This window comes from Pezoporus wallicus, unplaced genomic scaffold (assembly GCF_028554395.1).
Source record: "Pezoporus wallicus isolate ANWC-B61680 ecotype Strahan unplaced genomic scaffold, APGP_CSIRO_Pwel_v1 contig_7293, whole genome shotgun sequence".
NCBI classification, from domain to species: Eukaryota; Metazoa; Chordata; class Aves; order Psittaciformes; family Psittacidae; genus Pezoporus; species Pezoporus wallicus.
In genome coordinates, this window is record NW_026637242.1 from 508,567 (window position 1) to 532,962 (window position 24,396).

General features: G+C 37.0%; 1 protein-coding gene across 1 annotated transcript in view; it reads right to left on the reverse strand.

The window, feature by feature from the left end:
• ADAMTS19 (ADAM metallopeptidase with thrombospondin type 1 motif 19) overlaps nt 1-24,396 on the reverse strand; it is a 149,923-nt gene that overhangs the window by 70,121 nt on the left and 55,406 nt on the right. The window contains exon 8 of the mRNA XM_057404374.1: nt 2,217-2,322. Within this exon, the coding sequence (XP_057260357.1) occupies nt 2,217-2,322 (106 nt within the window). The remainder of the gene's footprint in view (nt 1-2,216; nt 2,323-24,396) is intronic.

The following is a 24,396-nucleotide window of genomic DNA, read 5'->3' on the forward strand; positions in this document are numbered from 1 at the left end:
AAACAAGTACTATACTTTATGAATAAAATTTCCTGTAAAGTGAATATTTTTTAATAAACAGGATAGAAAATGTTACCACAGGTATTAAAAAAATACAAAAAATAATATAAAAATACATCTATTTTTCAGCAGCTATGCACAAACTGCAGAGAAGCAAAGCCATTTCTCTCTTTAGAATTATTTAAAAATAATTCTAAAGCTTAATTTTGCAAATTGCAAGAGTGCTTTTCAAAGTTAGGTTCCTGTGTCTGCACTTCAGTTGACAGTCAACAATAATTTTATTTGGAACAAAAAACTCAATAATGATGAAAAACAGTCAAAACAGTTAAAGCTCAACATCTTTGACAGTCAGGCTGCTTCTGAATACAACAAGGGTTATAGAGCCTGGCCTGAGCAGCAGTCTTGGAAGATCTGCTGCGGAGCAACAGTGAGCTTCCCAGTCCAATTTGTTATGGATACTGTTTCTCATACAGCAGCCCTCAGAATGTCAAAGATCTGATTTCTCTGCTGCAAGACATAAACTTCTTTATAAAATCGGTATCCCACGTTCTCAAAATTGCTTATGCAGAACCAACACATCACCCATAACTTTGCAAGAATTTTATACCTACCTCCCATTTTCTGCATCTAGGATTTTGTACATCACCATTTCTCAGGAAGCATAAGGTACTACACGTCTTCATGATCATGATACCTCTTTTTTTCAAATCCAGAAATTGCACCTTCAAATTTTATTCCTTAAACATATTTTTATTGTGCAGCATAAAGCAGTACTTATATTTCTCTAAAACATCTGATATTATCATACTTGACTCAATAAATTTTCTAATTTACTCCACCAGTGAACTTATCTTCAGATCATATTCAATGACTGTTTCTTTCCCCTTATCCTTGGTTTACTGTAATAGGAACAAGGATACAGAAATGTGTCCTCCTCTAGCTATTCCTCTCTTTCAATATTAGCAAACACTACTACAGTAAAAAAAAAAAAAAAAAGGTAAAAGCAGAGCATACGGGTACAAAACATAAAAAAAAAGATTTTTCTTTTGAAGTCTTTCCTTTACCATAACTATCACTCTAACGGGCTGAGTCATATTAACCTGGAGCTGCTTTCTGCAGTTAGAAAAATCCAAAAAGAGAAAAAACAGAAAATACTGATTTCATACAGCATCTAACAAGTTACAAAATTGCTCTGAATCTGCTTATTTTGCATACAGAACAAATTTTAAATAGAAATATTTTAAGTTTCAATTCTTTCTTGTAATCCACTCATGTTTCAACATTAGATGCTATGACATCCATTCTCAGCTCTGACCAAATTTAAACCAAATCACTTTTAATTCAAAGTGTTTGCCCTAAGATACCTAACTTCAATGCACAGAGGTTCAAAGGATTTAACAAAACATCCCTCTCTGTTGACACTTTGAAGCTGCTATTCTAAAAATGTATACACAGATACCTGGAACAGACATTACAGGTAAAAATGACAGATTAATACACACCTCCCTTTTATTTTATTTTATTTAAAAATAAGACCTCTCCTATTTATATTTATTCAACAAGTACTGAAGACAAGAATCTAACCAACTTTTACCAACTTTAAATTTGAATACTGCAACTTGAGAAATTTTCCATTTTGCTTCAAAGCATTCCTCTTGGCATGAGTAAAAACACCCAATCCAATTTTAAAGGAAAGTTATCTTCACCTGCACTTTGTCATTCTTTTCTATTAAGAGGAGGAAGAAACAATATTAATGTCACGATGACCAGTGACCATTATACACTTTAATCGTATCTATCCTGAGAAAGCCAAACTAAATGAAGGCTCTTCCAACTCATGATCTCATTAAAATGTTTGTTGGCAACAATAGTCAGAGGTGGATCTGATACACAATACCAGAGTCTCAAAAGAAAAAACATCTTGGGGCACCTGTTTTTCCTCTAGACGATGTCAGCCCTCCCAGCTAACCTGGTTATTGTGTAGCCATAAAGACATCTCTATTACTCCAAGTTGTAAACATTTTCTTAATTTACATACTATGTATCAACAGATGTCACTATTATTATTAACAAAAACACTGTTTTCCAAATTTTCCATCAAATTTAAAAAGCATTTCTGAAAGAGGAAGGGAAAACTAAAATACACATTCAAATGAATCAAATCATAGTAATATTACATGCAAACAAATACTAGGGCTTCTTATCCACATACTTACTTGTGACCCATTTCATGGGCAATAGTAAAAGCAAGATTCAAGCCATTGTCCTCGGCAATTATACACTTTCGTTTTTCACTGCACATTCCACTTAGATATGCTATACCTAGGAAACACAACCACCACAATAAATTATTTTTTGTTATTACTATCTGTACGTATTATGGCATTATTGAGTCCAAACAAATCTGAAACCTTATTGTGGTAAGTGCCATCCAAATATATAGACATCTGACAAAGGTTTACTTAACTTGTAAGGCAGAAAACTGATTTTAGCACAAAATTGGATAAAAGATGGCAAACAAATCACAACCAGCTAACAAATCACAACAATATGATTATAAAGACTGCAATATGCAGAAACTGTATGCTTTAAAAGCATTGCTAGGTACCTTAATGAATGTGATAGAACATACATATAAGTCTTGATACTACCGTAAACGAAAAGAGATGTCTACAGCAATAGGACAGAAATCAGAACAGGTATTTGCTCTGACAGACTTAGAAGAACAGAACACAAAGCACAAAGCCATACCCCCACATTATCATTGTTAAGTAGTGATATAATGTTCAGCATGTTGATGATTTAAAAAATGTGTAAGAGAGTCAGAGAAGAATCCACAGGAGACTGCAGCCTAACAAACACATTCATTGTAGAGGTGAGGTCATTGCCTCTACTGTGTGATACCTAAGTTTTCAAAAAAATAGAAGCCTGAATGGTAGGCTTCTGAGTCCAAGTTCAGCTTCTAAAAAGTAAAATGTCTGTAATTGTAAAAGCTTGAGGAATATGTAGCTTAATTTGAGTAAAAGTGACTTTTTCCAGACCACAAATATATTTAGAGGGGACCTACTGTCACTCGTTTGAAATTTCAAAGCAAGCAATCAAAACGCTCTTTCAAATTTTTGGCCTTCTTCCAAGGAACATCCTTTCAATGGAATGGTGTCCTCTGGACCAAAATGTTTGCTGGATGTTTGCATGTAAAGGTCAAGTTTGAAATGTTTGACAGCGTTTGAAATTTAGTCATAATAAGATAACATAACAAGATAAAAGTCATTCTCCTTAGAATCCAACTATTTGTCAGCCTGTAAGCACAATGCCTCATCCACAACACAAAATTCAAGTAGTAAGCCCATTGCTAGTCTGGCAATGCTGCTCTTAACCGAGCTGGCTGAAAGTTTTTTGACACAGAACTCATGACAAAAAATGTTGTTCAAGACTGAACAAAAAAAAATCACAGACTAGATGTGAATAAGGCAGAATATTCTGACTTCTATTATTTCTTTCCAAAGATGGGAGAAAAAATGAAGCAGGAGTAAAAATAATTTGGGTTACAAAAAAAGGCAAAACATGTTGAAAACAAAAAAGTGAAGTCCTTCAAATGACACCTCATGCTAAATACAGGTATCATTTATATTAACTCCATTGAAAATAAGACAAATAAGAAATGCTCTGAAATGTAATGTTTTGTTTTTAATGCTACATGCCAGTGGCTGAAATAAAAATATTTCAAAACTACTTTGTGCCATGTAGTTCCAGACTTACATATATTTTCTCACAAGTTTTGACGACCAAACTGGAAGAGAGAGAGCTGCTGTTAATGCTGTAGCTCTAAGTAGTAGAGCTGGAACTGATACCAGAAGAAGCAGACATCAGGGCCCTGGATTCAGCTGAAGCAATTAATTTACAAACCGCTAAACCAAAATGGAAAACTTACTCTTGGTAGAGAAAAAAATCCAAGTCTTGTCGGCATTCCTATTACTGTCATCAAAATTCAGAAATACCTTCCTTATTGTGCCGGGTTTTGCTGGGGTAGAGTCAATTTTCTTGGAGCTATATTTTGGATTTGTTCTGGAAGCAGTGCTGATGACACAGGGATGTATTAGTAGTTGCTAAGCAGTGCTTACAAAGACTCAAGGCCTTTTCTGCTTCTCACCCCACCAGCAAGTTGGCTGGGGCTGAACAAGAAGTTAGGAGAGAACAGAGCCAGGACAGCTGACACCAGCTCACCAGAGGGATATTCCATATATATCCCATACATTATGGCATCATGCTCGATGTTAAAACTAAGGCGGGGGGGGCTACAGCTCAAGGAGTGGCTGAGTATCGATCAGACTTTTCTTTCTTAGTTTGGGTTTTTGGAGGGTTGTTTTTTTTTTTCCCTCTTTGCTATTTTCCTTTTCATTATAATTTAATGATCATAATAATATTCCAATTAGTTTTTATCTCAATGCATGAGTTTTCTCACTTTTACCCTCCCAGTTCTCACCCCCATTCTTCTGGGGGGAGAGGGAGCAAGCAGCTGTGTGGTGCTTAAGTCACCAGCTGGGGTTAAACCAGGACACCTACTGATGATAGGTATCCCAAGTTGGATAAAACATACTTGCTGGGATCTACAGAAAGATAAATCCCCCAGCCTCCCTCTGACTGTTGATGAGTGCTAACAGAAAACTGTTTGGTGCTCTCTAGTTTTCTGCAGGGAAAATAAGTCCCCTAACCTTCTTTTGGCCTCTAAAATGGCAGATTCAAGTATATTAGCAATGTCTTTTCATACAACAACATGCGTACTATTAGTTGCTATCCATGCGTACTATTAGTTGCCCCCCAGTTTGATCCCAAAGAACTATGCACATAGCAGGTTTCATACTGTCCTGGGCTCAGCAGCAGCAGTCATTTTTCTCCTTCTTAGTAGCTGGTGCAGTGCTGTGTTTTTGACTTTTGGCCTGGGAACAGCGCTGATAACACCGATGGTTTCAGTTGCTGCTAAGTGATGTTTAGTCTGACCAAAGACTTTGCGAGTCTCATGCTCTGCCAGGGAGGAGGGGAAGCCGGGAGGAAGCAGAGACAGGACACCTGACCCAAACTAACCAAAGAGGTATTCCATACCACAGAACGTCATGCCCACTATATAAACTGGGGGCAGTAACCCGGAAGAGCTAGATCACTGCTCAGTCATGTTGGGTATCAGTCGGCAGGTGGTAAGCAGTTGTATTCTCTTCCTTTATTATTTCTCATATTATTATTGGTGGTAGCAGCAGTGGTTTGTGTTATACCTTAGTTACTGGACTGCTCTTATCTCAACCCCTGGGAGTTACATTCTTTCAATTCTCCTCCTCATCCCTCCAGGAGTGGGAGGCGAGGAAGGGGGAATGGGGGGGGGGGGGGGGGGAGTGAGAGAGCGAGCTGCATGGCTGGGCTTAAACCACGACAGTTTTTTCTTAGCAAAGATGCATATATCCAAAGAAATACATGCTCCTTAAGAAAAGGTAGAACTTTTGCAAAGTCACAGCAGTAGTTTATTACTATTACATTATTGCTATTCACAGAGATGAGCATTTCATTCTATTTAATATGATAAATTTTCTTTAAACCTTTCTGCTAACTTAATGAACATCTTCTACAAATCATCAAACTATTAATTGTTTCAAATTAGGCACACATTTTTTTTGCATTTAAAAGCTGTGCTTCAGCTCACAGAGATATACAAAACCAAGTTACCAACTCAGATATCCAAACAAATTTGTCAGATTTGTTACTCGTTCATGGCTTTCTGCACACAACATAAATCCAATACGCATATTGAAAGGCTACTGTCAGCACTGCCTGCAGTAATGAAAAATCCACAGTAAAAAAAACCCAACCAAACCAACAAAATCACATGAAGAAATACTCAGCCAGATATACAATAATGGCTTTTTCTTATAGCGACAACATGTAAGTACAATTCAAATATAGAATCATAGAATGGTTTGGGTAGGAAGGGACCTGAGAGATCATCTGGTCCCCAACCCCCTGCCATGGACAGGGACATCTTCCACTAGACCAGTTTGCTCAAAGTCCTGTCCAACCTGGTCTTGAACACTGCCAGGGATGAGGCAGACACAACTTCTCTGGGCAACCTGCTCCAGTGTATCCCCACCCTCACTGTGAAGAATTTTTTCCTAATATCTAATCTAAATCTCCTCTTTCAGTATAAGGCATTCCCCCTTATCTTTCCACTACATGCCCTTGTAAAAAGTCCATCTCCATACTTCTTGTAAGCCCCCTTTAGGTACTGAAAGACTGCTGAAAGATCTCCCTAGAGCCTTCTCCCCTCCAGGCTGAACAGCCCCAGTTCTTTCTCTCAATCTGTCTTCATAGCAGAGGTGCTCCTGCCCTCTGATCATCTAAGTATATGATCATCTAATCACCATAGTATGTCTGCATTTGTAAAACTGCATTCTAAAAGGCCAGAGAATGGTTATTATTTCTCCCCTTATAGTGATCCAATAAAATACAGCTAATATTCTGAAAGTCTTAATTAAACAAATTACTTACTTAGCACATTTTAATTTCTTTTTCTCTGACCTTCCTGGGTTTCACAACACCTTCAAACTTGGTTTGTCACACCATGTGATTATTCTGAATCCCCTCCCTCACTTACTTCAAAATCTACTTTCTAATTTTAGAGGATTTCAAAAGAGAAAGAGATGCTTCTACGTACAACCAGTTTAGTCCACTGATATTACCTGGATATCACCTCTATGCATTCATGAGCTATGTTGCAGCTCTCTCTTTTGGGAACAGTAATGTTCTGTTGGGCAGAACTTTTTTTTTTTCTAGATTATAAGACAATATGACCATAAAAAAATACAGAACAAATTTCCTGTAACATAGTCTTTGATGAAGAGGGATAGGGGATCACCCAGACCTTCCTTCTACTATTGATGAAGAGCACAGACTAGCGGAATTTCCAGTGCAGATGAAATAAAAATTTCCATGAAATCCAAAAACATATGTCTGGTTCCGAACACTTGAAAAAAGAAACTGAAAGAACTGAAGAGAGCATATGTTCCTATAGCACAGCTCAGGAACAAACAAACAAACAAACATACAAAAAAAAAAAATTCTGTTTTAAAACATTTTTTTACTGAAGGAGTATGTTGTATTCTCAGGAGTCTATGGACAGTATGTTCTTTGTTACGATATCTATCCAGCAGTAAAACATGTCAAATTGGAACAAAATCAAAAACAGTAGAATCGAACAGATTTCCAGTGCCTACTGCATTCCCTATCATCTAGGTAAAATAATGAAGCACACTATTACTGTTGAATGCCCATTAGATATAACATAAATCCACATATTAGATATAACTTCAGGAACATTGAAACTGCTCATGAACTTCATGAATGATGGATCTCTTTTTACTAAATTAGTACACATACAACAGAAATTTCTTAAGCATAGACCATGAATAACAGTAATATTTGTGTATAGAAGTTTCACAAACAATAGTTTATGACACTGATGAAATACATGTAAGCCATAAATGCATAGAAAACATGCAGAAAAACTTATGATGATTTGAATCACAATCACCTTCAAAGGTGACATGAAGCAATACACTTCTGAGAGCTTGACCTTAGTTTGAATTATTGATGAGGCACAAACTGAGCAAACCAATTCAAGAGAAACACACAATGCCCAAGTACGTCTGGGTTTGAATTCAAACATAAGTGTTTTAAATTTGAACTGGCAAAAAAATGGGCCTGTGAGCATAAATGGTAGTACTTAACTGAACTTGATTGCTAATCTAAAGAAATTAATATTTTTAGCAGCCCAGGTGCTTTTCTTAAGAAACAAGAGAAAAAGAACTTTCCACAGAGCTGTCACTTAAGTGCCTAATTAACACAAGCTCCTCTGAATTGCATCCCAGACACTGATGATTTCTATGAAAAACAAATCTCGTCAGTCAACAGTGAATCAGCAGCCCTTAAACATGGCAGCAATCAAAACAACACAGTTCACAAACAGGAATCTCAAATGAAAAGAGAAAAGCCTACAAATATCTGTTTTTTTCTTTTTAGAGTTAGGTTTTAACTATACCTGCATGTGCGTGTATATATATGCAAATGCACGCACAGAACTGCAAGACTTTAGGAAAAAATAACGAGATAAAAAGAAATCAACTATTGCTGCATTTTAAAAAATGTAACTCAAATTATATTCACCAGTTTTGTTAGTTTATGTACACCTCAGAAAAACTAATGCTTCCAGAAAAACGTTACCAATACCTGAGTATGTGATTTTTATGTTTCAGAATAGATTACTAAACAAACTGCTGCACCTTAATCCTTAGAGTGAAGACAAAAGGTAAAAATGGGGAGGCCATACAATGTATGCCATATACCCATGAACAACTTCTGAATATGTGATTATGCAGCTTTAGGTCCTTAGTTCTTGCACCTTATGAACAGTCCACAGATATTTTTAATGTCTTATTATAGGGATGGGATGTAAGAATATACTGATAATAATCTTCTTTTAAAATGCAGCCCACATGGAAAACAATTCTCTCAAGATGAATACAACGATATATTCCCATTGTTTTTTTTCTTTTTTTTTTAACTTTAAAGCAATACATGAAAAAGAAATCTGTAAAATGTAAAGGAAAACTTTTAAAGCAACAATACACTGTAAAATGGCCACTCTGCAGCGCTCTTACAGTTTTAAATCTTTTAAGTGGCTTTTTTCTTAAGTAAAGGCAACATCATCTAATGAAAATTTATCCATAAAAATATGCATAAACAGAAAAAGACAAAGATGTAAAAGAAAACTGCATACTGGAAAATGAAAATGAAAAAAAAAGCCATAAATTGAAAAAGAAAAGTCAACAACTCCCTTCCCTCCCCATTTGACTTTTGCACCTGGAATCTAGAAACAGAAAAAAAACCCTTGGTTAGATTGTGTGTATTGATGTTGAAGAGCTCCTAAGTCATTCTTTCAATAAGAAAATGTGAAAAATCACAGCACATGGAGTAGTATGTTCTAAACGCTTGCTTTGCCTAATATTTTCTCATGCTATTAATATGAAATAAAAATCAAACTTCATCTTTCTAAGCAGTATAAGTCAGTCTTACAAGAAATTGAACTAATTTGATCCATGAACTTCCTATTGCTATGATTTGCAAAAAACATTTTCTAGATGTTTGTTTTACATGTCATAGAAAATTAATAACCTTAATCTACATTTATAAGTTTAGCTTTTGAACAGAAGTAGAAAAGTCTATTTTTAGGGCTTACACAATAAAGGCTTTCAGTCCTTAAATTACATAGATAAATTATCAAAGTGCCTTATAAAAGCTTCATGGAAGTCTGCTGTATACAATCAAATAAGACCTGACTTTGAAAAGGAGACACCTCACTTCTTTGGCAACAAAACTGAACGAGGCTTTCCAAAGCACAGTGGAAGCGTGTTAGAATCCAGAAACAGGTTTCAAGCTGAGTGCCAGCCATTTCAGAACAGCTCTCACCAAATACATGAATAAATTCATCTTGAGGATATGCTTTTCACTGATGCATTTGACAGCCTTAACAGATATGCAGCTTACTTCAAGTTAGTATCACATGCTTCAGATTAAGAGCTGGCGCCCATTTCCTACCATAGAACTCTGTTTCCTTATGTTGACAAAACCCTTGTTACTCTACAGACAAGACGGGGAGATGACAACAATGGAAACTGCAGTACACCACAGGAAGTATTTTTAACAACTCAAACTTGCTTTCTGTGTCTTCAAACTTGTTTTACATTTACATTTGCTTTACAGCAGGGAAATATGACAATGTTGTCTTGCAGTCTTTCAGGCTGTTTTCATACCTTTCTCTATCAACACCTTCTGGGGACCACGGTTGTTCTTGGGGCAAAAAGGAAGAGGAAAAGGTATTTGTGTGAGCTAGCCATTTCCAGTTCTCATCATTTCTAATCATATGACACATTTCACCTTGGGACTAGCTGTAGCGAAACAGAAATGAGAATTTACTCTTTACAAATAAAAGCTTTTATTATTGCCCACTACTTTCTTATATAGAGCTAGAAAGACCATTCAGAAGAAACATCTTTTAAAACATTAGGCCAGATGGAAAAAAGCAGAGCTTGAATCATGCTTTTGTTTGATACAATGAAACCTAACTTAGAAGCTAAGGAAAGACTGCTATTAATGGATCGTAACAATTACTAGAAAATCTGGTAAACCCAAACATACATTTTCCTTTAACTTATTTACCTTTGCAACCAGATACACCACTACTCTAGATTTGCACCTACAGTTGTGTAAAGTGTTAACAAGGTGGTGCGCATGGTATGGAAACCGTATCTATTCCTTTGACTAATTATCTTTCTGTTTCTACGTACAGGTATTACACATTTTTTCTACTCTTTTGATCCTTACTGAGCCCACATTTCATGTTTCTTTTCCACACCTGCCTTACTTCCATAAACCAACTAAAAAAAAACCAAAAAAAACCCTCACTTTTTTGTGTTTGGTCAGTATATCCCTAAAACAGATGAAGCGTCAGATGAGACAGGCAAGGGTTATGTGCTTATAAAGCTGAAGGAATAATGTAGGGAGTGACTGACCACAGCTGTTGCAAAGAAAGCTGAACTGAGCTCAACAGAAAAGGGACTGGAGCATTTGTTTCATGTAAGTGCCTGTATCAGTTTAGTGGATTAAACGCTTGTGTAAAAGTTTTTCCCTGAGTTGATCAAAAGAGTGTGAATGGCTTCTTAAGTTAGCCTGCCCAGCAAGGGGTAAGTACGTACATGGCTCAGCCTAACAGCGTATAAAAACTGAAAAACTAGCAGAATGAACTTTGAACAGAGATGGACCTGAGCTGCCTTTAACTCGTATATTTCTTCCTGGCTCCTGGGGACACCAAGCACTGTGATGGTGAGCATGTAAATGCCAGTAAAAGGAATCAGATTTGTACTGCAATGGCTGTGCTGTGTTTGCACTGTGATTTCAGTACTCTGCTGTAATTTATTCTGCTAAATTAAAATCCCATGTAACATCAAATATCTTCAGATAAGTCATTTTTGTTTTAAACATTAAACTCTCCTCATGTGGAATATCTAATAGAGCCCGTTCTAAAATACATTTTTCATTCTTCTTGTTTTCAGTTTGAGTCAAGTTCTGTTCAGGTGATGGAAACTAACCCTGTGTCAGAGCATACAGTAGCTCTTGAACCAGTCAGAAAGCATGTAGGACCGCTATGAATATCTGTGATATTAAGTGTTGAACAGTGCCACAGAAAAGTCTGAGAAATGAAGGCATTCTTGAAAGTGGAAAATTCCCTGAGAAGTTCTTCAAAGAGAGCAATTATTCTTCAGATGCATTTAAAAATAAATGTTGCATTGTCAAAACGGTTAACATAGAAAAATTATTATCAGGTCTAAGTATTTAATTCTAGAACATTTTTTGAGAAGCAAAACTCCTGGTGAACAAATATCATAGATGATTAAGCAGCCTGATTAATATTGGATGACTCATACCTGGCATTTACCCATTCAAAAATCTGTAAGAAATAGGTGACATAGGTTTACTGTGACAAGTATTTAAACCAGTTATCTTTCACAGAAAAAGAAGATCAAGTTAATTTTCTAGCTTTTAGAGGCTTGCAAACTGAGGCTTCTGCTACAGTATGGCTTTAGAAGGAAAAGTAGGAATCACAGACTCTAGACTTACTTCAAAGAGAGGTACCCTTGCCAAAAGGCAAGTGAAATTGTACTTTGCCAAGAATATCAGAGTAGTACAAGAAATTGCAATTTGAATACTTGCTAGCATTAAGAAACACAAACTGACTTAATTTTATAGGATGACCTTTTCTAATAATTCATTACAGCTTTGCTATTGTATACTTTCCTGCCACTGCCAACAAACAGCTTTTTTTTTTATGTAATGTAAGCACTCTTTTAAACATACTTTTATCAAAACAATGTACAGAAAAGCCTGGTTGATTTTAAAATATTTTAAATGTCTGGAACACATTACAAAAATCCAACTTTTTATTTTAAAGCATATTTTAAAAAAGCCTCATCACTTAAGGGCCCTGGCCCAAGGAAATAGAAAGCACGGTGTACATAACAGCATGTTTATTAAAGTACTGGTGCAAGGGTAAGCTTTAGACTTCCAGGGGAGCTACAAACCTTATAGGTACTTAAAAAGTTCCCTTAGTTTTAGAGATCAGTTTTGAGATAGTCTCCATTTTCTAAATGGAAATTTTACATAACTTCTGTAACCTTAAAAAATCATCCTGAACTTAAAACTTAAGTGTGTATGTCATTTCAAGATGATTAAATGTTTTCTGTAATTTGTAAAAAAACCCAACACAACCAGAAAATACTTACTGCACTCCTAATTTTAATGCAAATACTGTATTTTTAAAACTGTCTTCATCTCTGGTTCTGCTTCTGGGAATATCTGACTTTCCCTGTAAGAAATGCAATGAATAATTGCTACCCTGCAACATAAGATGGTCCGATTAGTTGTTATACCCATGCTATGGAAATGACACTGTTTGGTAGAAATATAAAATTGCTCCTTGACAAACAGTGCTTCAGCACAGTTATGCATTGCCTCACTTTCTGAAATTGAGGTGATCCCTGTAAAACATTTCTCAATGCTTTTATGAGATAATCAAGCTAAAACTGATATGAAAATTATTATTTTGCTGTTGTTTGGACCCCCTTAAGAAATATTTAGGATACTTTTTTCTTCCTTTCAAGTATGACATAATCTGTGTTCTCTTTTGTGTGAGACAAGGGCCCGCTAAGGGGATTGAAAAATCCATTCACTATGGGGGGGGTTTGATTCCTTAGACTAATCTATTACTCTATGGCCAAAGTTTTGAAGTTTTTTTGAAGTTTTTTTGACCTTAAAGTTTTTTATGTGAGGAAATTACAGCTTTGCTTCGCTATGAGAGACATGCACTATAAAAAAATGACTGATCTTGGGAGATCCTAGCACACCTTCTAGGAAAAGTGAATTAAATAGCTAACTTTATTTATACAGAAAACATTGTCTAGATGTGGATGGCTAGCTTAACTATTATCTCTTCAATAAATGAGAACAAAGGCAAAGCTATCTTGAGAAGAGTCTTCTATCACACCTCTTTTCAGCTAAAATTATTTAAAATTATTACTGTTATCTCCAGATATCCATCCCGTATTCCATCTTCATTAGTGTAACTAAGCATATACTGCTTTGTGCTGTATTAGCACACATGATGGAAGACCTTATGCTGCCTAAGTAAGAGTCAGTGTTAACTGATCAGTGGTTCAACATGTACCTGCACCTGATGAGTTTATTCAAGACCATATCTCCTCTTTCAAATTGTTTGCAGCTCAGAAATTCTTTGTGTTTCTTGCAATGGCCATGAGGAAGTTTGAACCCCATGAAAGCAAGCTGAAAAAGTTGAGAGTACCAGGTCTTTCTTCTTCAACTATTATCCAAACTACCTTTGCAAAGTCTGCAAGATGTAAGATAACTGAGAGGCTCCTGTATCTCACATGTCACCTGACAAGTCCCTGTTTCAGCAAGCTGAGTAAAGGATGACTTAACTTGATAAGAAACTCACGTTTTATTCAAGGTAGGGTACAATCATTCTGAGAACATAAAACACTCAATACAGACTCAGGCGAGAAATACAAAAGAACCTGCTGCCGTTTCAGTATCACAAAAGGGAGCAATGACATTGATTCAAAGAGAAAATCCACCCAAAGGTATTTAAATGAAGAGCTGAGCCTTGGCCATGTTCCTCTGCTCCTTTCTGATTTTATTTCTGAGGCACTTTTCCTTATATTTTAACAACTGTTAGATTCAGTTGCATGGATAATCCATAGTTCCCTCCACCTATATGGAGCTCCTTTTGTTTCCTCCTCAGTTAAAGGACTCATGTATCAATGGCTACCGATCCCATTCTTCAAAATCCAGAGAAAAATACACATTCATTACATGGTCTATCTAATTCCATTATGCTGATGTTTTTTTCCCATCATATAGCTATGGGACACAGAAACCGATGCATTAGTCACAAGTAGCTACCGGGTCTCATTTTGCAAACAACTTCCAATAAAAAACAGTGTAATTTTTCAGTGCAAAATGCTACACAAGGTTGAGTATCTGAATATAACATTGCAAACATTTCTTTTTAAGTGATACAACTAGACACAGGGACACCTACCAAGAGCTAAACATAAGACTAATGGAGAAATGCCTGGTATACCTTATTTTGGATTTCTTTTAATTTGTAATGTTTGACACCAAATTAAATTTTTCATTTTTAAAACGTAACTGTATGCACACGACACATGACTCGAAGAGCAATTCTTTATATAAACTAATACAGGGTATATATCAGTATTGCAGCATATAGAAAAACTGCTCATTGATGAGCAATTATTTACAGTTGCCAACCCACACTGCTTTATTATGAATGTATGCAAGATTTCATCTAAATGCTTTTCACATAAAAACAAGCTATACAAGATGAGTACTGAAGTTGTAAGATCCAGGAGGCAATGGGTCGGATTCAGTTTTTCAACACTTTGGATTAATAAAATTACTAAGCATGTAATTAACTATTCAATGCAGTGAGAGGGTCACTAAGTCACTCATTCATTTATCTCTTGCAGTCTGTTTAACTAAAACTGTAGATTTTCTCATGGTGAAAAAATATTTGTCAGCAGAGACCTAAGCTTACTTAAGCTATGCCCAGTTCTATCCTATGCTTTGTATCCCACCACTTTTCTCTAGTCTAAATATGCTCACCTCTTGCGTACCACAGCAGTATTACTCTGCTGTTTCATTCATATTCCGCTTTTGAATCTGGCATGCATAGCTGAAAGATTCATACATTATGTTAGAAAGTATACACTACTCACAAGACAAACACAAATTATTGTGATAATTAGCTTCCAATTTCCTGCACTTTGCTTTAACACAAAGCAAATACACACTGTATAACATCACAGATTCTTTTGTCCTTGCTTGGGAATACCTTTTTCTAATGGACACAGGAGTTTTGCCTGTGAAAGAAACTGAAGTTACAGCTCCAAGCACCAATCTTCCAAATGTTATTCAGTGTAATGTTAAAATTATTTACATATAGTAAGACTCCCTACATTTATTTTAAATCCTTTTAAGACAAAATTTTAAATACCTCAGATAAGTTGAGACTAAACACCGAAAACAATACAAAATAAATACAAAAAATTTACCTAGAGGTGAATTAGTATAATTTGTAGAAAATTACAATGCCATATTACATTTTCACAGAAGAGATATGGTTATACATGAAATTAAGAACTGTGAATGATACTGCAGCATATTACAAAACCACTTAACTGCTGTCAAGACCAAATTCGGCAACTGAGCATGGAGTTGACTCTGCTGGGACTTAAACATGTTAAGAACAATCACAGCATGTCACCTAAATGAGAAAAAGCATAACTGAATGTATCTGAACTGGAATGTGCAACAAGAATTAGACACAGGTCTGAAGAGATGTAACAGTTATTATCATAGTGTAAAAAGAGGTATTTCAAAATAACCACAATATCTGAAAATGCTGATTTCTTTAGTAACTAAGGAATAACATCACCTTTAATACTATCTTAATTATCCTGCATTTATTTTTAATTTATAACTCTTATACAAATAAACACTACAAAAGATAATCAGAAATACTACCAACAAAGCCAGAAAATCATCCTGCACATCAAACAAGTAATGTGTTACACTTTAATTCTCAAAAAAATATTATTCCTTGCACCAGAACATTCAGAGTCTAACAGAAGCTTAATACAGGTTATCTCAGATTTTCTTAGCTCTATCTAAAATTTACTTATAGATTTCTTTGAAAATTTCTGAAACTGGATGTAAGCATAAAAATTAACCTTCAGTCTTCCTAAACACATTAAAAGGCTCTACTGTTTCCTAAAACAGATTGTTAGCACATACTAAGTAAGAAAGCAGTAAGTGACTTCTGTAGTGTAAATCTGAAAAACAAACCAGAAAAGTTTTGGGGTCTTCCTTCACTTTCAGCTCCCTATATGCATAGTGTAAGCACTTCAAAGTAAAATAAAATAAAGTAAAATAAAATAAAATAAAATAAAATAAGTTGCCTGAAGGAGTAAGTCCTTGATGAATTGTTTAAGGAAGAAAATACTTGGGGTTTAAGTATGATAAGTGGTTAGTAATTAAAAGTAAACTCAGTGATTATGAAATTGCCATCAAGAGTCCATTCAGAGAGATTTATTCTGTGCTACACTACTCTCGTTGAGATTAATTAAACTTTAAACAGTTTAAATAAAATACTGGAAAATAAAACAATCTCATGTGTTGTAACACAGTTGTTTTGTGTCTGACAACACAGCCTGAAAACAAAGGTTCAGCTGTCTTGGTGTAAAAACTTAGCACCCTGGTCTCTCTGGCGTCTTGCCAATTAGTCCAACTCAATAAAATAAAAGGCAAACATGAGATTCTACACAAGCTTTGCTGGAACCAAGAATCTTAATAATTTTTAAAATTGAGTTTAAGATATCTAGAAGAGGAATGAAGTTAAGGCTTGCAATAGCAAAAACCTGGATTTGATAACTGACCACACATATTGTAGTCCCAAATTCTGCTTTCCTGAAAAACTGCACCAAGCATGAATAACTCATTTGACATTTTATGACATGACATAGACTAAAATTCTATTCATTTCTTTGGGGTTTGGGATTTTTGTTTGTTTGTTTGCTTGCTTGTTTATTTATTGAAATTCACATCTAATTAGGTTCTGTTTTGCTGTACTTGTGGACACGTAACTCGCTGACAAAAGCAGATTTTATTTCCCTAGTGATTTAAGGAAATCTTGTGTATTAAAGCTATTTGTGTACCAGGCACACTGTACTATCATATGGATGTTACCTACTATGGAACTTCTGCTTTTCCACATTTCCACATAGTTTGGATTATACTAAATAAAAAAATCCTAGCAAGGTCACAAGAAAAATCAATGTTCAGAAGCCACATGTGAACACTGTAATTATTGAGGCATTTGCAGCTACTGAATACACATCTGAGCTACAGAACTTTTAACAAAATTAAAAGTTTATAAGGCTAGCTTTTCCACAAAAGCACTCTAAATAATGCGCTGCCCTCAGGGTATGAAGAGTTCCTTTACATACAGGTCATTATTATCATGATCTTGCTGCGAAAGAGCATGTCGTATGAACGGAAAATTGTAGCCACATGAATGGCTTAGATTAGGTTACACTGGGAATCTCAATAGGAAATATTTTGCAGATTAAGTAGTGAACCCAGCTCTCTGAATGTCAGCAACCTTACTGACAAAAATTGTATTTCCTTCACACAGGATATGTTCAGAGTATTTTCTGTTCAGGACATTTTTTGTATTTTGGGGTAAATCAACTCACAGGGCAAAAATTTAAAGATTTCAATGCTCTTGCCATTTTTGTAAATTTTGTGTGGCAGCAAGATTGGGGATCTGTCAGAGAACATTTCTGATGTGGAAAGTTTAAGAGACTTCAGCTATTCCTTCACTGGAAGAAACCTGTGGAAGAAACTGTCATACAGTCTGTCTGTCCTGCTGCTTATGCTCCCACTCTGAATTCCTCAAGGCATTCAAGACAACAACATTTACAACAAAAGAAACAAATTTAATTACACTAGTAATGACTATCAGAAACAAATGCTGGTCACAATGTTCAGTGGAAGGCCAGGTGTATATCTCAAGGTATGGGTGACTTTAGTCAACAGAATTTTAAAGTGGCAATCCCAAACAGTATTTCTTTACTTAAACGATAACACTTTTCACCAATATTTAACCTGAGTGTGTACTATGCTAAAAAGTTCCCCAAAACAGATGAATAAACACACATTAAAAAAATCATCTTGCTAGCCTCCACTTGCTTCATTCTTTAAGCATGCCTCCTACATTTCCCTCTGCAAGCCAGGACTACCAAAACCCCACCTCCTCTGCTGTAACACAGAATCATAGGATGGTTTGGGTAGGAAGTGACCTTAAAGCCCATCTAGTTTCAAACCCCCTGCTGTGCACAGGGACACCTTCCACCATACCAGGTTGCTCAAAGCTCCGTCCAACCTGGACTTGAACACTGCCAGGGATGGGGCAGCCACAGCTTCTCTGGGAAACCTGTTCCAGTGCTTCACCACACTCTTAGAAAATAATTTTTTCCTCATATCTAAGCTAAATCTCCCTCATTTCAGTTTAAAGGCATTCCCCCTTATCCTTTCATTACATGCCCTCATAAAAAAGTCCATCTTCACATTTCTTGTAGGCCCCCTTAAGGTACTGGAAGGCTGCTATAATGTCTCCCTGGAGCTTTCTCTTTTCCAGGCTGAAAATCACAGGTCGCAGCTTGTCCACATCCTTCATATGTTGGATGCCCCAGAGCTGGATGCAGTACTGTAGGTGGGGTCTCACAAGAGCAGAGTAGAGGGGCAGAATCACCTTCCTCGACCTGCTGGTCATGCTCCTCTTGATGCAGCCCAGGATACAGTTGGCTTTCTGGGCTGCAAGCACACATTGACAGGTCATGTTCAGTTTCTGATCGACCAACACCCCCATATCCTTCTCTTCAGGGCTGCTCTCAACCCCTTCTCTGCCCAGACTGTACCTGTGCTTGGGATCGCCCCAACCCAGGTGCAGGACCTTGCATTTGGCCTTGTTGAACTTCAGGAAGTTCTCACAAGCCCACATCTTGCACCTGTCAAGGGCAGGAGCTATACATAGGTTCTATACTCCATCCTTTGTAGAGGTAGTTCTAGCCTACCACCTACTTTCAGCCTACTTCTCTTTCGGAGAAACCTGTTACCAAAAATGCATGTCAAAGTTAGTACATACTGTAAATGACAGGCCTCAGTGCTTATGGATTCATGTTTTCCTTGACTAATCAGAAATCTCCCTTGCACCCCTTGAAGTGTCAGCAACTGAACAACCTACAGTATTGATCTGTAACTGCCTTAAGTGCAGTTCTTCCACAACTGTGCCTCAGCGGAAGAGAAGAAACAAACAAAACGCACTTTCTAAACAACATAAGCCGCTGTCAGCATCTTCCAGAAAAGGATACATGCTGCAGGATCCAGTTCTGACAGCGTGTAGGGCTTGGAATCATAGAATCATAGAATATTTAGGGTTGGAAAGGGCCTTAAGATCATTCAGTTCCAACCCCCCTGCCAAGGGCAGGGACACCTCCCACTAAACCAAGTCACCCAAAGCTCTGTCCAATCTGCCCTTGAACACCACCAGGGATGGAAGACAGGGAACAGACTTCCCTTGCTTCTGTATCCTTGTTAAACCAAATATGCCCACTAAAAACACAGTAGCAGCAACTCTTCCCTCCCTTCCCTTCCTCTAGAGAAACAGTGGAGGGTCCAGTAAACCTATCTTGTCTAGCCACAAGAAGCTTTAGGGAGGAAGGAAGACTAACCCTGCCTATACTGCTAACACTGCAAGGGCTCCTGTTCTGCAGTACATATCTAACTGAACTAGCTTTAAACTTCTGAAGTTTACTTCTGCAGTTGTGCTGCCCATGTTCTGTGCAACTTCTTTGTCTTCTTGTTCATTGGTAATAGGCCCTAAGCATTCAGGTCCAGTATTTCTAGCATTAACCTCCACTGACAGTGATAGCCTGCCTATTTCCTGTATCTGTTGTATATCTTAATGGATAGAGCTGGACTAAACCGTTGCCCCTGGAGGCAAGTTTTGGAGGAAAAGGCCAAGTCCTTTGTATTAAGGATCTACAGCTTTCATATTAGAAAGGTAAATAAATCTATGTCTGGCATTTTGCTAAGTCGGACGGAAGACATGTTCTTTCTCTTTGTTTTGTGGTCTTTATTGTGTAGAAGTCTGTCTGATTCCCTACTGGTTATTATTTGCATCCATGCTGTTTAGGTACTTTGCAACACAATGAAGACCTCATGGCACCTGAATTTTCTGCTATTGTTTTTATCTCTGCAACACTATAACCCAAGTTAGAAATTCGTAATATCCCATATTTGTACCATCCCCCTAAAACAATCTGACAAGAGGTTTTAAGGGAGTTTTGTTTAGAGGTTGCAATGTCAGGATTTTACTGGAAACTGCTTTCTAGTAAACAGCTTATATGGAAGCACATTTATGGTAACAAATGTTCTTACAGCTGATGTTTTAACTGAAAATGGTACCTAATCGTATCTGGAAATAAAGGACCAAATGATGCAGTATCAGGTTCAAATTTTCTTCTTTTTTTTTTTTTTTAAGCAAAGCCTGCTCATTTGTGAGACCATAAATTAAAAAGTATTACTTGAAAACAACAATTAATTATCTTCTCTCTAGGAGACCATAATGAAAACATTGCACTTACACGTCTCTAAGATCAGTGAAATGCTGGAAACCATGTATTTCTTAAATAATCAGAAAAGCTCCATTTACTGTTTCTGAAATGTCGTATTTGCGAATTTCAACCAGGACTAAGAGTATACTCAAATGGCATCAGCTTTAAAGGAAAGGTGATTGTGCAGAATAGTATAGGTCTGTCAGCTGGAGATGTATTTAAAACAAAAGAAGCATCTCCCTCCTGCAGTAAGAAGATAGTATCAAAACAATCAGCTGAGGTCACTCTATTTAAGGCAAAAGCTATTTTCAAAATTAGTCATAATTTTGACATATTAGGTCAAATGAAATTCAATTTATACATGCAGAGAAAAATCCTCACCTTCATTTGACAGAGGCATATTTTTTAAACTGAGTGCAGTAAAAGGCTTACAATAACTGAATCTGGAAATACTACCTTTTTTTGTTTTCCATTTAGTTACAATCAGAGTAACTAGGACATTTTTCTAGTTATGATGAATCTTTTGAAACATGAACTAAGGTCCCAGCATTTTATAGAGTACGTGTTATACACCTGTGGACTTTTGACAAGTGATGAGAGAAGATATTACCTAAAAAATCAGAAAGCACATGAGAAGGGACAAGACAAAGGTTCAGGTGCTTATTGTCTGATATCTGGTCTACATTCAATATAGACTTACAGAACCACAGAAGCACAAAACAATTTGGGTTGGAAGGAACTTTCAGAGATCATCTAGTCCAACCCCCCTACAATGAGGAGGGACATCTTCAACTAGAACAGGTTGCCCAGAACCACATCCAGCCTGGCCTTGAATGTCTCCAGGTATGGTTCATCTACCATCTCTCTGGGCAACTTGTGCCAGTATTTTATCACCCTTGTTGTAGGCAGTAATTATTTCTTCCCCTCATCCAGCCTGAATCTCTCCTTTTTTAGTTTAAAACCATCACCCCTCATTCTATTGCAACAGGCACTGCTAAAAAGTCTCTTCCCATTTTGCTTATAGGCCCCTTTTAAGTACTGAAAGGCCACAATAAAGTTTCCCTAGAGTCTTCTCTTCTCTAGGCTGAATAATCCCAACTCTCTCAGCCTGTCCTCACAGAAGTGTTCCATCCCTCTGATCATTTAGTTCACTTGGGAAAACAACAGCTACCAATAGGAGCTGCAATTAATACTCAGTATAAGACAGTATTACTAAAGCAACAGCTTACACATAGTAAAATAGAAGATTTCTTTTTCAGATTATTGCAAATTATTTTCAAATTCCACATGTTCTTTAAGGACATATTTACCTAGAGCTTTACAACTTACAGCGATATGACAGCATACCAACATTTTAGATCTTCTTAGAAGGCACATCAGAGGCACTAGAAACGCAGACAATGTAATAGGCTGAACGGAGAGAAAGAATATGCTTTGTTCCCTTCCTGATTCTCTCATTTGCCAACTCACTTATCTTGTGTGGGTCATTCTGCCTGCCAGTATTTCCACCTATAGCAATTATGCTAATGCCTGTGCCTTTTGAAAAGCATTTTAAGATGATAGTGCTGCAAGAACGACTTTGTGCATCCCTGAACACATGGATCCAGAGCATAAGAAACTCTCATGCATCCTGCTAGGACCTGTCCATCAACCTAACCTACAGCTTTGGTGCAAATAGTGAGCTGCATGGAAGCTACAAACAAAATTGTATAGCAAGTGTCCTGGGTTCAGCAGTAGCAGTCATTTTTCTCCATCTTGGTAGCTGGTGCAGTGCAGTGTTTTGACTTTTGGCTTGGGAACAGAGCTGATAACAAGGATGTTTTGGTTTGGCCAAGAACTTTGTGAGCCTCATGCTCTGCCAGGGAGGAGGGGAAGCCAGGAGGAAGCAGAGACAGGACACCTGACCCAAGCTAGCCAAAGAGGTATTCCATACCACAGCACGTCATGCCCAGGATGTAACTGGGAGTTAGCCAGAAAGGCTGGGACTTCAGGGTTGGAGGAGGTATGGGTCAGTGCTTGGTCGAGCTGGGGGGGGGGGGGGGCGAGTTATTGGGTGGCTGGTGGTGAGGTGATGTATTCTCTTCCCTTGTTATTTACTTTATCATTGTTATTATTGGTGGTAGCAGTAGTGATTTGTGTTATACCTTAGTTACTAAACTGGTCTTCTCTAAACCCGTGGGAGTTGCATTCTTTTCAATTCTCCTCTCCATCCCTCTGGGAGTAGGGGGAGGGAAAGAAGAGGGGGAGTGAGTGAACAAGTTACCTGACTGGGTTTAAACCACAACAGCAAGTTAAGGAAACAACCACAGTTTGCACTAAATACAACAGTGTGTTTGTGTTGATTAGCTGAGTTATTTTGCTGGCACAAGGAAACACTGGAAAAGGAGGTGGAAGGATGCTAAGCCAAGGCTGAGCAGCCTCCAAGTGGGGCAGTCCCAGAAAGGACACAGACTCCCTTAGAAACATTCATTCCCTCTACTCCTGCAGATTAATGAGGCTCCAAACTGACGCCATCAGAAGATGAGCATCATTTTGCAATCTGCCCATGCCTGTAACAATTCACAGTAAGAATTCTCTGTTACAGTTTTTCATAGAAGACAGTACCTAGCAGCAAACAACAAATGTAATACCAAAGAGGTATGCCTCAGAGACTCAAAATCTTAACTGCTGAGGAGAGGTAGACAAAGGAAGGGAAATTCAAATGCTTCGGGAGATAGCCTTGCTGTAATTGTTAGCCTAACAACTCCTGAAGGAAGTGAGAAAATATCTTTTTGATTTCCATCTGCTAGTACTGAGGTTTGTGCAATAACCCACTAACAAGTTGCCCCATGAATCACTGCACCTTTCAGTTAATCCAATATAACACCAGAAGATGCATACATGAGAACAATGCAGTGTGCACTAGACTCCAGTTTATGTTTCATGCTGATTCTTTTAGTAAAGACTTAATTTTCTGGAAATCAACAACTGAATTATTTCTAGACTTTTCAGAAATTTGTTAAGACATCTAGACTCATAATTTTACCTGTCTACAGCACAAGAAAAAGAACAAAACTCCAATTCACCACACATTTAAAACATAGTTCCCTCTGACTACGCTAACAAAACCTGTTTGGAGGACAGAAATGCCACGTTCCCAAAACCCAGCTACCTTCTGGGGGAAGAGAATCTTAGACAGTTACAGGTATAAACCAATTTTTAAATTAGCTGAAGTAAATTTAATTTGAAGAACATCTACATATTCTTCCACCCCCAGATGAGCTCTCTGTTTTAATCATAGTATGTCTGTAGTTATCATAGAGTAAAGCAAGGGCCAAAGCCTATCTTTAAGCTATAGAAGAGCTGTGAGACTCAGTGGCAGAGTAACAGGATCTCACTTCTGTGCTGGAATAGGAGGCAGGGAGCATACACATAAGCAGAATAGGAAAGTAAAAAAATAAAAATCAAAGAGTGCTGCAGCCAACCAACCAGAGGAAGCTCAAGAACACTTGGGTGTGATCAACTTTTAGCCTAAAACAATTCTCTTGTGGTTCTCCACCCAAAAAGAATTTGACTGGGGGTGTGACAGCTGACAATGCTGAAATCAGAATAGCTTAGCTGGAATCAGTTGACCTGGGTTGACTGACACCACATGAGAATGTAGCTTATTGTTTTACAGAAACATAAGATTAGTGAAAGAAGGCATTAATTTGAGTTATTCTGGATTTACACTGTGAAGCAAGAAAGTAGCCCCCCGACTTTTCTGCTACAGTGCAGATTTTCAAACACTTCTAGCATTACTATAATACTTAATATCTATCTGAAAAGCATAAAATAAAAACATATTACTAAATTTCAACACACTTTGGAAAACAGAATAAAATTCCAGAACTAATTCTTCTATTTACGCCTACTTTTCAAAACTATCAAATATGAAATATTCATACGTTTTGTGTTTAATCATCAAGAGAGCCAGAAGTTTTTCTCATTATTAAGAATGTAAAAATTTGACAAACATTCTAAAATGTGTTTCCCATCATTATGG